We start from the raw sequence: 15,320 nt of genomic DNA, 5'->3' as shown, positions 1-15,320 counted from the left end.
TACAGATTCATACACAGCTGAAAAAACCCACAATTGTACTGCAATTAAAAAAGTCTAAAAGTAAATGTGCATGCTATTAAGAAGTCCCATTAAAAAATTATATTTATAAAAACCGAATAAAATTCAACACCAAAATGTGATATATAAATATATATATATGTGTATCCATAGGAAAACATGAGGATTGCTCTCTCCTAGGAAGTACAGTGCTTAGTTGTCAAGTGATTAGATGCTTTATTTGAACATAAAAATAACTACATAGATCTTTTTTCAGAAGAAGTTAATAAACAGAAGTTAACAAGCAGGTATGTATTTATCATGGTTCTCAACACAGCAATACCTATCTCTGTACCAAGTATTAATAGCTTGCAAAATGTTTTCTTCAAGCTAAAAAGTATAATGTGCCAAAAATACATAGTGCCTAAGAAAATAATCGGCTAGGGAAAAAATGGTAACGTTTTCAAGTGAGAGTCGGTTATTTCCCCAGTGAGTAGATTCAGATTTACCAAAACTATTTGAGAAACGTAGACATAAAATTGATTGAATTCCATTATTCAGCAATAATCTTGAATTCTGAGTTGAAGAAGCACACTCAGCCTAAGAATCTATCTTAGCTAGTAGAATTAGTGACTGTTCTTTGCAGTACAAGATAGTAGTGGGCCCATTAAGCTAAGCAGTTGGTTCTGAAATGTTCACCTTCATTTTTGACTTTTCACTACCTTCATTTTTGAGTTTTACTTTGAGTTGTTTTAACCTGGTTTCATGGACTAAACACACACTTGCAGTAGAGCATGTAGCTCCCATCCCCACATACCCCACACCTTCAAAAGGAACACACTTTGCATGCTCAAGACTGCTCAGTGTTTCAAACTGGAACAACATAAATATGGACCACTCTGAAATCCAAAAAGGCTACTCCTACTCAGCACTGGAATGCTAGTGAAGATGCAAACAATAATATTATTTATGTAATCAGTGACATGAGAGGTGATCTAGTTTTGGAAATTAAGAAGTCAACTCTGCTTTAAAATTGCCTTTTGGATGAAGATACTTCCATCCACAGTGCATACAACGCGATTAGAAACTAAGTAATGAGAACATTTTTTCTAAAGTAAGGTGCTTAATGTCTGCGTTATGAACACTTCGACAGATAACATGGGAAATTCTGTTCAGTCAGTTAATATTCTTATTGTAATTTTATTTTATCCTGTCCAGGAAAATGGAAATTGAGTGTAGCAATGCCCTTTTAATACATCAATTGTAGTCAGTAGATTGAAATCACTGTTAAATATGTATCAGAGATGCACATAATTTCAATAACTAAAGAAGTGATAATGTCTATTTCCCTGTTATCAGGTGGATAAATATCCTGTCTCCCTGTGTTCAGAAGCAAAACAAAAGGAAAAAATTTGGTGAGCCCTCTACCTAGCAGCCTCCAGCTCTTGAACATTAGGGCATAATACAGAATTGTAGCACATGCAGCAACTTAGTGCTTGGTGAGACTGGCTGACAGAGAGGATTGGTAAGTCACACTGAGATACTGAAAACATAAGTAAAATTGCTAGAGCCCACAGAAATTGAATGCTTGTACCTACTGCAGTCTCTAAGCCATAAAAACTACTTTATTCCTAAACTTTTGTGATCCAGATAATTTAGCTGAATTAAAACTGAAATGCATAATAATTAACTATAACTAGTGACTTAAAAATTACTGCTGATGAAATGCAAAAATAGGATATTCAAAACTAGTAAAAGGATCCCAACAGCGTAAAACAGTTGAAGCACTGATCTTTATAAAGTCTGAATAATGAAGAGAAGCAAGAAGATACTCTGAAGCAAAAGATAACCCTTTTTGTCAGATAAATAGAGAAAAACAAACAAAGAAAACCCAAACGGTTCATTCCTTTGGTGTGAAGAGAATGATGGCTTATAATCACTCGGACTTGTGACATGCAGTCAAGTGTTACAATGCAGAGTATTCGGATTCTCAGAGAGGAAAAGCAATTGCTATTTATTCCTGGTTTTGTCGAGAGTTATGTTTAATAATAAAATTTATTGAGTAAGTGTATCTAATCACCAGGAAAGTACATGAGCCTGAAAGAAATGTTAATGGCTGTGCAAGCCAACTACAGCATTTATATTCAGGGATTCATACAGCATTACAACATAGTAACATAAAATGTATAGATAGCTTGCTCTTTTTACTCTGAAGTGATTTCCCTTGCCTCTGGCCAAAACTTGTTAGAATCAGGGTACAACTATCCCCAAGTTTTATGCACACTGACATTAAGAAACATTATAAATGCTCGGGAAGCACTTTCCAACTCCAAAATCTCTAACTGCTTCTAGACTGAATGGCCCAGTTGCCAACAGTGCCACATGGTGTGATTAGTCTGCTTAACAGGTAATACCTGAGGCAGGTTTACAAGTAGAGAGACTGCAACTGGCAGTACATCTTTGTTTGTGCCCTTGTGGCAGGGTTTCCCACCAGAAAAGCTAAATGCACAAGAAAGGAAATATCTAGGAACTGTCTGTCCTTTTCCTTGACAAGGTCAATTATAGAACTGAGTTGACATTATGGAGCCAGCTAGCCTGTATCAATCTGTAAGCTTACCTTGGCACACAAACTTCAATTCCTTGGCATCTATAACAGTGGTTCTTTTATCTGACCTCTTCTTTTCTGTCCGACGGTGGCTACGTCTTTTTTTTGTCTCTCCCCAAAGATTCGATCCACCATGCATGCTTGGGATGTTTAGTATGGCAATTCCTTCCAGAGAGATATTGATTAAGTCCAGCTGAATTCCATCACACTGATTAGAAAGGAAGAAAAAAAAAAAAAAAGGACAAAAGAGAGAAGGCAGTAAGAGACAAAGAAAAATCTGAATGTTCTTTTTCTCACATATTTTTCTTCAGTAATTTATCATTCTTAACACTGCTAATAGTTTATTCAATGTTTACACCTAAGAGATACACTTGTATCTGAAAAAGGAGGTATGAGATAAGAACAGATCATCAATCAAAAGGTAAAATATGATTGCTATTCAGCTTTGGTGTGGGACCATTTGCTACTGTCTTGTCATCTGATACCTATTCACTGATCCAAGTGAAATATATTTCTAGCTTCACTACAGGTATTAGCAGAAAAAAATTTATACTACCAAAATTTCTTTATCAATAACCAGAGTTTTTGTTGCCTGTTCCACCTAAATTTTCTGCCTTATACTTTCAACTCTTGCAACTGAGTTCCTTCCCCAACAGATGGAATACAAAGTCCCTGCAGGCAGAGAATACACAGATTTATGGAAAAGAGTCTAAGCAAGCCACAGGAGCACAGAACATCACACAGGTATCTGTTTCAATCCAAAGGCTCAACAAGCATATCAGTACAGGGCTATGGCTGACTAGTGGCTTCTAGTAATAAGTAAAATCAGTAGAAATGGGTACAACAATTCCTTATGCAACTGCAGCAATTCTTACCACAGAACCTTCACCAACCAGTTCTCTGAAATATGCATCACTGCTAAGGGAAAACACAGGATGTGGAGCTAAAGAACAGGGATCAGTGATCTAAAACCTTTCCAAGACTTATTAGAAACACAAAAGTAATCTTAGTCTATGGGCCAGTCCCTTCAGTGATGGAATTATACCCATCTTGTGTCAATAGTGTGTATTTCTCATGCTTCCTATAGCAAGCCTGGACATGAAGACATTTTATACAAGTACATTTCTATGCTAAATCTGGCTTCCAATAATATCTTATAAAGGGACCATATTTTTGACTTCTGGAGAATAGCTCAGGGATCTTAACATACCAGCCTGCCCAGCAATAAACTGCAGCATTTTCTCAGGTGGTTGAACCCCAACAATTGCAAATACAGTTCACCTGAGATACATTGGATGGGATGAACCTAGCTTCATAGTATACACCTAGCCTTCACTGGCTATAATTTACTGAAGCTAAGTCCTCCTCTCTACCAACATTAGGAAGTTCTTAACTCATATAAAATGTAGCAAAATACTGAAGAACCTCCACAGGAGGAAATAAACCACAACTTCATATTACTACAGTGGAACCTGCAGGTGGAAAGCAAAGCACCCAGTTCTACTCATTAGTTCACTGAACCAGCCAGAATTGCCCAGGATTCCTGTGCTGGCACCTTGGCTACAGGTGGATTAGCTTCATTCTGCACAACAGACAGAGCATATCCATATCCTGACAAGTCATACGGACCACAGCGTAGAGCAGCGTACTTTTGAAACATTTGATCCTACTCCTGCAATGTTCTGCAAACTTGTAGAGGATCCAGTCATCCACTTCAATTTGATTAAGGGTATTATTTTGCAATTCCAACACACAATAATCAGGGAGAAAACTGGAAAAATAATTAAGCATGCCTCACTAGTAGTCCAGTGACATCTTGCAGCTTGCTGCTCTGCGGGTCACTGGCACTTCTTCCTCTCTGTCTAAAACTTTATTGCAGCTTTGAAGAAGCAAAGCCAAGTACAACGCAAGAATAACTGTGAATAATTGTTTATTCTGAAACTTTTTGGGATCCTAAAAAAGAACTGTATTATAATGCACACACATCTTAATTCTTGTAAGGAGAGCACAGATGTGGAGGGAGAACAACTTCAACACTAAGATTTCCATTTCATTTTTGCTCTTCAAGAATCAAATTTTTAACCTGTGGATTATTTCCATAGAGGGAAAACTTTAAAGTCAAAAGGCATATCTGAAAGTGAATTGGCCATTGTGGCAACTACTATAATTGAAAGTGTAACTTTTTAATAACACTGTTTTTTACAAGAATAAAGGCCTAGGTTTTCACTGTCATTTTTGGAAGCAAATTTGTGGTTTTCCCCAGTATTTTATATGCATTAAATACTAAGATGATTTATTTTGCTAAAAATTCTGCTCATGTGTATGCTCACTTACTGCTATACATTCTAGATAAACAGATATTAATTTCATAATTAAAAGTAATCTTGTGTAAATACCCTGCAGGCCTCAATGAATCAAACACATACTGTGTGTCAGGCCTCCCACTGTCTTCAAGTGGAATGTACTGGCTGGATAATTAGATAGTACATATTTTTTAACCTTATTTGCATGCATATTATATCTTTTGCACACTGACAAGCAGCAGTAACAACAAAAGTCAGATTACCACAGGGAATTCCCACAAAGAAGTCTTCATTTCTTATAATTTGCAGCCTAAATTAAAATAATTTGATCTTTGACAAGGATGAAATGTCAAGCAGAAGGGGGTCCTCTACAAGCCACGGCCTGTGGCTTCTGAAATCTGCCTAATTTATGTCAGTCACTTCTTAATACATATTTAAGTATTACACGAGAAAGATGATAAATATGCAATCTGACACCTTTGGTATTTCCCTGCTGTTAATTTATAAAGGTCTGGCGTCCCCCAAACTGACTGGAATTATTTAAATAAAAGAAGAATTGTGAAATAGGATGGTGAGGGGTCTAGCTTCCATTTTCACTCAATATTGAGCACAGCAGGTAGTACACTAAGACAATTATGTGAGGAGGCCTCAGAGTCCCCCAGTGATGAGCAACTTTCTGAATTAGGAAAGGAGCATTTCTTTTGTTCATACAGACAAAAAGTTTGCCCTACAGGTAGCTCTGCATAGTTCTAACACATTCATACACTACAAAAACAAAACACACGTTCTGCTCCTTTTCTTTTTATTTCAAATAATGCAATCATGCTGTTAAAAACAAAAGCATACGTTTAAAATGTGGAGTATGTCTGCCTAGAAAAAAAAGAAACACTAGCTTTTCCAACTCTTTTTTGCCTTGTCTCCTGGCCTCATTCACTTCTTGGGTATTATTGTTTGTACCCTTTTTATCACATCAATTATTTTCAGATCATCTCTCTTTTGAGAAAATACATATCTATTCCTGAAAAGAGCTGATATTAAGGCTTTGCTGTGAAACCAGAGAAGCAATATCAGGCAAGTGTACAGGAATGTTTTAAATTCCTTTCCCTTACCTGTTAACACCAGGTGGTATAGAAGGCTTATACTGCTCCCACTATGGTTTTACAGCATTGCAGGTATGGTCCATGCCACCCCTACTTACACCACATCTATACCTACTCTCATTAAATATCTTTCACATACCTTTCTTTTTTTCTTTTTAAGTGGAAATAAATTGCAAGTTCCCTAAATTGTAAAATCTTCAGCCTTGTTTACTGACACATTAATATTATTGAAAAGAAACACTTAATTTTGTCCTAGTTTTTGTTTGATTGATTTTGGTTCTTTCTCTTTAGAACCTCTCCTCAACTTCTTACATCCAATTCTGAAAACAAAAATACATCTTTATCCTGGATAACATAAGAATGGTGTCCAACTTTGTTCTGCATCTCACACTCACACAGAAGAAAATATACAGAACATGAGTCAAGAATGTATGTCAGACAAACCAAGCTTAATTAGGTTGGAAATCAAATACAAGGCTAAACAAATATTTGCCCAGAGAACATTTGATCATCTAACAGCTCAGAGATACAGATCCTTAATCTTCTCAGGCTTTGTTCATTCAAAATTTGGCTGTAGAGGAAGCACATTCTTTGTGCATTTTATCTGGAGTAAAATGTGGTCTCATGCATCAACCTCCCATTTACAGTGACATCCCCAAGGGGCATCAGGTAAAAAAATCAGACTAAAATGCTGATAAAACAAGAAACATTAGATACAAGCATACTGGCAAGCATGGTAATTTACTCATTGTAAATAAACACACAAATAAGCACCTCCTAATAGTTCTTGTAAACTCTGGAAACTATGCTTTTTGTTCCTAATTGTATGTCTAATGTTAATAACCAGGATGGCTAAAGTGAGTATTAACAAACATGCCTCATGTACTGGCAATGTAACACATTTTTGTTAATAATAGTTATTGACATGAATACATAATAATTACACAACTGATAGTAACAGCACCACAAACTTGTAAACCTACTTGTTTGCTTTGTGATGTTAACATTTAATCATTCTTTGAACAGTTAAAATTATAAAGTTCACATCTTCGTATGTATTAGTATTATATGTATGACTTTGTCTAGATATTGGTATTTTATTGGGAAAGCCTGCTCTTCAATTTGTATTTAATCAAAAAGTAGATTTAATTGCAGTTTATTCAAATCAAATCAAACCAGGTAAGTTTTTTTTCTAATAACTAATAAAATATCTCTTATGCTACATTTCCTTAAACTCATGTGTGTGAAGCACTCTCTTGGGAAGCAAGGGTGATTTTTTTGCTTTTTTTTCCTAAGGCTTTTGGTGGAGTTCTGTTTTATTTTTATTATATTTTAATCTAACACAAGGAGCAGATTTTCACTTCAAAAACAAACATAACAGCATAACAGGCAAGTGTGACACTGCTGGTCTTACAATTTCAGTATTCTCTGCTACTGTCCTGCTACCAGGTACATGGTCATTTCAGACTTCACCCTTTAGGAGGCTTTGACTGGACTCTCATAGCTCCCACCAGACCTCTCTGACTCCTCATGGTACTATACAAATCCTCCATTGACACGTGCAGTTTCTCATTACTACTGAAAAGGAAAAGCACCATAATCCTCTTGAGAAAAGATTTCATTATTTAACCTAAATTCTCAGGTTTGTATCTTCACTCATTTCTCATTTTTCCTGTACTTATTCATAAACATCAGGTGCCCAAACAGTTTATGTAATTCAGCCACTTATTCTAGCAGCCATCAAAGTGGCAGCGGCACATTATTTTAAATTCCCATTTTGTCTGTAAGTATCCTGTGTCTTTTTAGTTAATGTTCAATGTATAATGGAAAGATGACCCCTTGTGCAGAGAGAAAAGCTATTTAATGAAGGGGAATAATTCAAATATATATATATATATATTCTTTAACCTTTATTCAGGAAAGTACATACAATTTTAGGGAATTGAGTTTTAAAGGTTATAAAACCTTGGGACCTAGAAATAATAAGATTATTTTTTTTATTTTAATCCTGCAGCAGCTCTCACTCCCTCCAACAGTCTTTCATTTTTCCACCTGACCTAGCCACACTCCCTATTGATTTCTAATGTTATATTTCACCTCTTGACCTTGTCTACTGTATTAAGACTTCACTAATCATCAAACTGAACTTTGTTCCAGTGTGCAGAGCTACACTACAAATAGACATGATAAAAATAATATTTTGGAATATAGGGTCGAAAGGATGTGCACTGCTTTGCCTTGTTGGATTCAGGCACTCTGCGCCCTTGCTCCCTGCATTTCAGCCAAACTAGTGACATTTCAAGGATAAAGGCAACAATTAGTTTCTTACTTCTATTTCTACAGATTCATGCAGCTTCTTACAGGTGGCTGAGAAAGTTTCCGAAGTGCCAAATTCAAAATACCAAAATTTGTTCTTCATTCTGAAACAAGAAAAAAAAAGAAAAGAAAAAAAAGAAATATCTTATTCACTATCAATATGTGACAAAAGTGATCATCCTGTCTTCCACTATAAGTAATGGCAAAGGCTTGGGAACATGTGACATCCCATTTGAAATAGATGAGCTCATAATTTTCAAAGCTTAAATGTTGGTGTCAAGTTGTATGATATCCCCTAAAGGGATAACAGGAATATGTTGAACTGACAGGTTCAAATGTACCTTTGACTTTTCTTTTTCAGTGACTATCAGAATATTTTTTGTCACTTAACCAGTGACATGCCTCAGAAAAATGTATCGATTTTATTTCATGTCTTACACCTACTATATGATTTTTGATTCACAGTTAACATCTTTATCCTGCAGAGTACTGGAATGTGCAAGCAGGGCAATCCCATCATGAAGAAGAGCCACGAAAAAATGTAGCTTGCCTTAAGCTACATTTAGTTAAATGTAAACGCAAATGCCTATTGTACACGATGACAGATGAGATAGTAGAAGAAAATAAAAATTCCAGATCTAACAATCTTTAGATATTTTGCAGGAGAACTGTATTACCAGGTAATTACTCATAGACACATTTTAAATGGGCAATGAGACCTGCATCTTGAAGTTCATTAACAGGTTCCACAGGAAAATAAAACTGGATTAAATGCCAGTAAATTGCTTAGTTTATCATGACAGCAGGCAGAATTTACACTTTTTCCTTTTTAAATACATAAAGACAACTTCTGTTTTACCAGATTTATTGCATACTGTTAAATACAATCAGGACGCCAACAGCACCATTTCAAATAAGTATGTGTACTTTTTTGACTCCCATGAGTAATTATTATTCTATAATTAAAAAAAAAAAAAAAAAGAAGCTAAAGAACCACAACAAAAGACACTGAATTAGAATTCATTATTCCCACTTAGGAATCAGGTATGAATACAGTTTCTCCATTTGTATAAACTGTTCTCTGACAACAGAGTCTGTGTGAGCTAGAAGTGGGGAAGAATGAAACAAAAATGTAGATGACTGTAAAACATGTCAAAAGTACAAATCCTACTTTTAATTACTTCAAATTACATATAATGTAATTTGAACCATTCAATTGTTGTTAAAATCTACTTAATTACTCTTAAAATCACAATGTAAGAAGAGGTATTGCAGTGCTGGCCATTTCCAGAAATCTGTTTGTATAAGGGCCAGCAATTCCTGGTGCAGCATCAGAGGGCTGTAAAGATGTCCAACCTGGCAGCCTACACAGAGTTGGGAAGAGAAGAGTAATAAGGAAATTACATAGTTTGATTGAAAAATTTATAGGAATTTCCAAAGGCTTTTACACAGAAAATCTGGAAATATTTGGAAACTATTGTTGAGAACCTTCTCTTAGATAAATGACATCTTCTCAAAGGAGTTCTAACAACCAGAAGGGCTCTGGCTTGATTTAAGTCCAGATTTCTCGAGTCTATGAATGGAAGTGATCCAACATATGTTCCTTCTAAACCTGCAGTTTAGCTAGCACACTGCCATCCTGACCTGGGATCGAGGGCTCTAGCTATACCAACATATATAAAGACATTTAGAAACCTTTTGTTTACAAAGAAATGTGAACTAAGTCTTGAATTTCCATTGGGTGCTTTTGGAAAATATGGTTGATCTATTTTCCCACAACTTTCCACATATGGATGATCAACAATAAAAACAAACAAAAACCCCACAATCAACCGAAAAAAAACAATGCCCCCCAAACTAAAACCGCAAACCAAACAAATCCCCAAAAAAACCCCAAACAAAAAACCTCGACAAAACATGATGACCAACAAAACCTTGATGTAAATATTCATTAAAATACTTTGCAATGTCTTTTGATCTTATTATTCAGATAAAAAAAGCCTATTTTGATAGTCTTTCCTTTTGCTATTCAGTTACTTTTACTCCAAATGATGAATCTCTTCTTCTTCTTCATTTAAAAGACTGTTTTAAAATGACTCACTTATTAGCACTCTATATAAATATCTATATCTATACTTTGATTTCTTGTAATTTACATATAACCTATAAGAGTCTATCAGGCCAAAAAATGTATTGTGAGCCTTTTCTCTATTCTTTAGTAGACTGTCTGTTTTTAAACATAGAAAGACAACTTACTTGACAGCTTTTCAAATGTAAAGATAGATGTAGAATACAAATAATTTTATGCTTCATTTTTGAATGATTTACCAATTTCCATGAAAAAAAAAAGCCATGAAATAGATTAAATTTTGTGGTTTTATTCAAATGCACTATATCTTTTACTGAACAGAGGATTATATTACTTATCATAGAGATACAAAATGGAGTTAAACAAAGCACCCCAGAAAAATTATACTGAGATTTTCATAAGCAAGACAAGTTTTATTATTCTAGTAAATATTACAATTTTTCTAATAATTAAAAAAACTCAACCTCTAGTTCCTATCTTCCACTTGCATTCCTGTTTCAAAGAGGTAAAGCTCATGTGCTTATCAATACAGCAGCAAACAGAAGATCAATGAATTATTCTCATGGCCACTCTAATTCCTTCCACAATTCAGGTAAATTTTAGATTGCTAAACAAATACATATTTAATGACAATTCTGCCACATTAAAACCATATGAAACTAAATCACAGGCTGCTGTCATGTATATTTTCTCTCTTCCAGAGGAAATGATTTAGACTTTTCTCAGCTTTTAATAAGAGATGACCAAAAATAAGTTTGAAGTCTGCTCCTTCTTTCCAACACTGGTTTTACTGGAATAGGAAAGGGAATACGTTATTCTACAGGAGTGGTTGTTTTATTTTTTTTCACGTTTTGAACTAAACTCTGAAAAACTTTACAATATAAATAAAACATCAATCATGATTAAAGGCTGACCTATCTTGCTATTGTATCACAGTAAGTCAAAATATACAGATTATGGGTATAGGAATGACAAAGCAAAACTGTACTTCAAGAACCTAAACACCTTTTATGCAGGCAATGTTCCACATTTTCATGTATTGGTCAATCTTCTGATAAGTGGAATGATCTTTAACAGTGATGAAATAAATTCACACAACAGTTGTGGGAGACTGAAATGTTAATGGTTAATGACTCATGCAATTGGCCATTTGCAAAAGCTTTGCTGAGACCAGGTTTGCATCCTCCAACCAAAGGGGAGGAGGAGAGGTTTTGGGTGTGTGGTGGTGAAACCTAACAGCCCAGGTGCAAAGGGGGTAAGCACTAGAGGAGGACCACAACAAACCAGTCTGTTCAGCAACAAGCTGGGGTTTGAGCCAAGTAAGGGAAGAGGCTGGTAAGAAGATGATCTTGCTATATGGGAAAATGATTTTTATTATGCGAGTATCCTCAGTTACATAACTTGCTCAGGCATAAAATTCTGGTTGTAGGGAAGTATCAGGACAGGCCTGAAGGTATTCATCCCTTCTGATGGGGAATAACTGGCCAAACCAAGCAGATGTGAGGAGTTTTAATGTCTTAGAAGATGTCATAAACCATCAAAGATCTCCAAAGTGCCCCCAGACTCATTTCTGTGGCCTTCCACCAGAGGACTGAACATGATCCACACTGTTTCCATAGACAGCATTGAACTCCCAGCCCAGGGCATGTACCTTGGGTTCCTACCTGAAACTGAACGTACATCAACCCACTGAACTATATTTTTCCGGGGCTTCCTCACCCCTGACAGATCAAGACTATGACCATCACTTCAATAAAACAACAATCAAATCTCATTACTGGATCCACAGGTGGTGGTATCTATGTACACATAAACACTGGTCATTCCGTGTCATTTCACTCTAATCTACCCAAGGGATCTGTTTACAGGAACCTCAGTTACTCTCACCTTCAGGGGCAGGTTGTAACAACATAAAAGGGGTAAAACTGCCATTTCTTATACCATTTCTACACTGTGGTTAAATATCAGACTAAGAAACTTAGATATGTTTCTTGGAAAAGTTCAGACTAATATTTGGTAATCAAGGCAAAATAATCAAAATAGTCTGTGATATGGGTTTGCTCCATTATCAGTTAATCAGAAACCCCCCTACTGCTAAAACTATTTTATATAACCTTTCTGATTAAGCAATTACAAGTCATGTCATTGAAAAATTGTCCTGTATCTAAATATGGAAATAGTAAATACTTTATTCAACACCTGAAGAGCATCTATACTTCACTGCAGTATGAACACTGTCAGAACATGTGGAACAATAGACCAGTTACAGGCTGCTGATAAAAAGGTCACAATAAAAGGAGTACCTTTAACTTAAGTAACAAATTCTTATTCTGGCATTTATGGACTTCACTTGGGGTAAGAGCTTATTGCTACCTTTGCAAGTCTGTCACACTTTCTACCACATCCTATTTACACTTCTTATATTTGCTATTTATATTTATTATATTTATTTACACTTTATGCAGTGTCAAGCTTCAATGACTTCAGCTAAAATTTCTGCATCAGAAAATTTGTTATTTTTGAAAAATTTCAGCTGAAATACTTAAGACAATTTCTGAAAACAATTGGATTAAAAACATGTATATTTGCTTATATTAAGAGTGTTTGATAACATACACTTTGAACTGTTTTAATGCAGCTACACTTTCTGAGCAGAGATTTAAAATTTAGCATGAGAATGGCCTTGCATCAAAAATATTTCTCTAGCCATCTGCATGAAAATAAATACAGAATTTTACCATATTATGACCACTTGGAAATAGACTCTGGGATGGCTTTATTTGCCACATTCTTTGGCCGAGAAACAACTAATTTTTGTCTCCAGTTCTGTCAACTTTTATCCTTTAATCTATACTAGAGGTTTTTTACCAGGGAAAGTACTAGAATTCTCCAGTCTTCCAAGGTAAATTTCTTGAAAAGTCCACTGCCAGGAAGCAACCTCTAATACAAATTGGTGTAAGAATGTCTGCTTGTGGACAAGCAGAAGTTTAATTCCTCCAGAAAGTATATTGTTCCCCAAAATATAATCTCTTAGCACTGCTTTTTGAAAATACTTTTTTAAAGACTATTCTGGCTTTGTTGCAAAAGTACTGTTTCTTTGTCAGTGAGTGTCAAGAGTTGATCTCAATCTGTATCATAAACTCATAGAATGTTCAGCATAAAGTTCCCATTCAAAGAGCAGCATTCACAAACAACAATGTGCAAAATGTAATGAATTTGAAAAAGAAAGTTCTATGGCAGGAAAAAAAAAAGTAGCAAAGAAACCATAAAGAGTAGATGCTTATCATCTCATCCACCAGAAGTCTCGAAGGTGCTCAGAGACACAGATTCATGCTATGTATTTAAAAGGAACAGGTCGCTTTACCTTCCTTTTCTCCCCTGTTCACTCTTTTGTTCCAAGCAAATGTGGAATAATGTGTAGAACCACCTCTGCAGGGAACCAAAATACCAGAAAAGTGCACTGAAATGGAGGTATATTTCCACAGAGCAGAAACTATAAGCAGTACAAAGGAAAAAAAGGAGAATGAGGAAAAGATAGGAACTTAATTTTGAAATGCATTGAAGTTCTGCAGCACTGAAAAAGGTATGATGATAAAGTGCAGAAGAGAAGAAAAAAAATAAAATAATCCTAAAGGAGGCCTATATAAAAACACATTTCTTAAGGTTGACAATACAGATAATAAGATCTAAAAATGAAACTAGGAGTATAAGAAACGTCATGATGGGCAGAAAAGCTGAACATCTCTTCCAATATTCTGTCACTGGTTACTATTACCAGATATGACAGAGGATAGTATAAAATTCCATGTAGTATACAGCTGGGAATAATCTAGCTCTCTGGAAGATTTATTATTATTTATAATTCTATCAAATTGAAAAATACTACATTCAGATTAGACATAAAGAAGAATTCTTTTACAATGAGGGTGGTGAGACACTAGAACAAGTTTCACAGAGAAGCTGTGGATCCCCCACTCCTGGAAGTATTCAAGGCCAGGTTGGATGGAGCTTTCAGCAACTTGTGTAGTGGAAGTTATCCCTGCCCAAGGCAGAGGGGTCAGAACTAGATGATCTTTAAAAGCCCTTTCTAACCCCAAACATTGTATGATTTTAATTCAATTTGCGGACACTTATATAATAAAGCAAAATGAAAGTGATTCCTAATGCACAGGGGGGAAAAAAGTCTTTTTGGGAAAAACAAGCTTATTGAGGTGAGTATGAAGTTGCTGCTTTTGGTTTAATGAGTCGCAGCCTGTCACACATACATTAATGAGCAAGTGACAGATGCACTCCTCTCTGCGCTGGCTGAATGGCAGGGCCCAGAGACCGATGGCAAATGATGCCACATCCAGCCCACATCCCATCATTAGCGACGTTCCCCAGGGATCAGTGTTGGGCTCAGTCCCCCCTACTATCTTTATTGATTTGGATAAGGGGCTTGCGAGTGCCATTAGCAAATCTGCAGACGACACCAAATTACCAAATTGGGCTGGTGTTCTGATCTGCTGGAGTGCAGGAAGGCTCTGCAGAGGGACCTGGACAGACGGGATTGATGGGCCAAGACCAACAGTGTGAGGTTCAACAAGAACAAGAGCCAAGTCCTGCCCTTTGGCCACAACAACCCCATGCAGTGCTACAGCCCGGGGGCAGAACAGCCGGAAAAGGGCCAAGCACAAAAGGACCTGGGGTGCTGGATGACAGCTGCTGAACAAGTGTGGCTGAATGCAGTGTGCCCAGATGGCCAAGAAGGCCAAAGGCATCTTGCCTTTATCAGGAACAGGGTGGCCAACAGGACCAGAGATTAAATTCTTCCCCTGTACTCAAGTCCTGTGAGGCCACACCTCAAATGCTGTGTCCAGCTCTGGGCCTCTCAATTCAGGAAGGACATTGAGGAGCAAGTCCAGGGAAAG

The 15,320-nt window shown here is 36.2% G+C and overlaps 1 protein-coding gene across 7 annotated transcripts in view; it reads right to left on the bottom strand.

Annotated features, from left to right (window-relative positions):
- The window catches only part of DGKB (diacylglycerol kinase beta), a 339,840-nt gene that overhangs the window by 78,006 nt on the left and 246,514 nt on the right, over nt 1-15,320 (bottom strand). For all 7 annotated transcript variants that reach the window (XM_021538316.3, XM_021538315.3, XM_021538318.3 and 4 more), the window contains 2 exons: nt 8,335-8,425; nt 2,615-2,810 (listed from right to left, as the gene is read on the bottom strand). In XM_021538316.3, coding sequence (XP_021393991.1) covers nt 2,615-2,810; nt 8,335-8,425 — 287 coding nt within the window. The remainder of the gene's footprint in view (nt 1-2,614; nt 2,811-8,334; nt 8,426-15,320) is intronic.

This window comes from Lonchura striata, chromosome 1, assembly GCF_046129695.1.
Source record: "Lonchura striata isolate bLonStr1 chromosome 1, bLonStr1.mat, whole genome shotgun sequence".
Lineage (NCBI taxonomy): Eukaryota > Metazoa > Chordata > Aves > Passeriformes > Estrildidae > Lonchura > Lonchura striata.
Note: the sequence above shows the minus strand (reverse complement) of the source record. Positions and strands in the feature narration are given on the sequence as shown.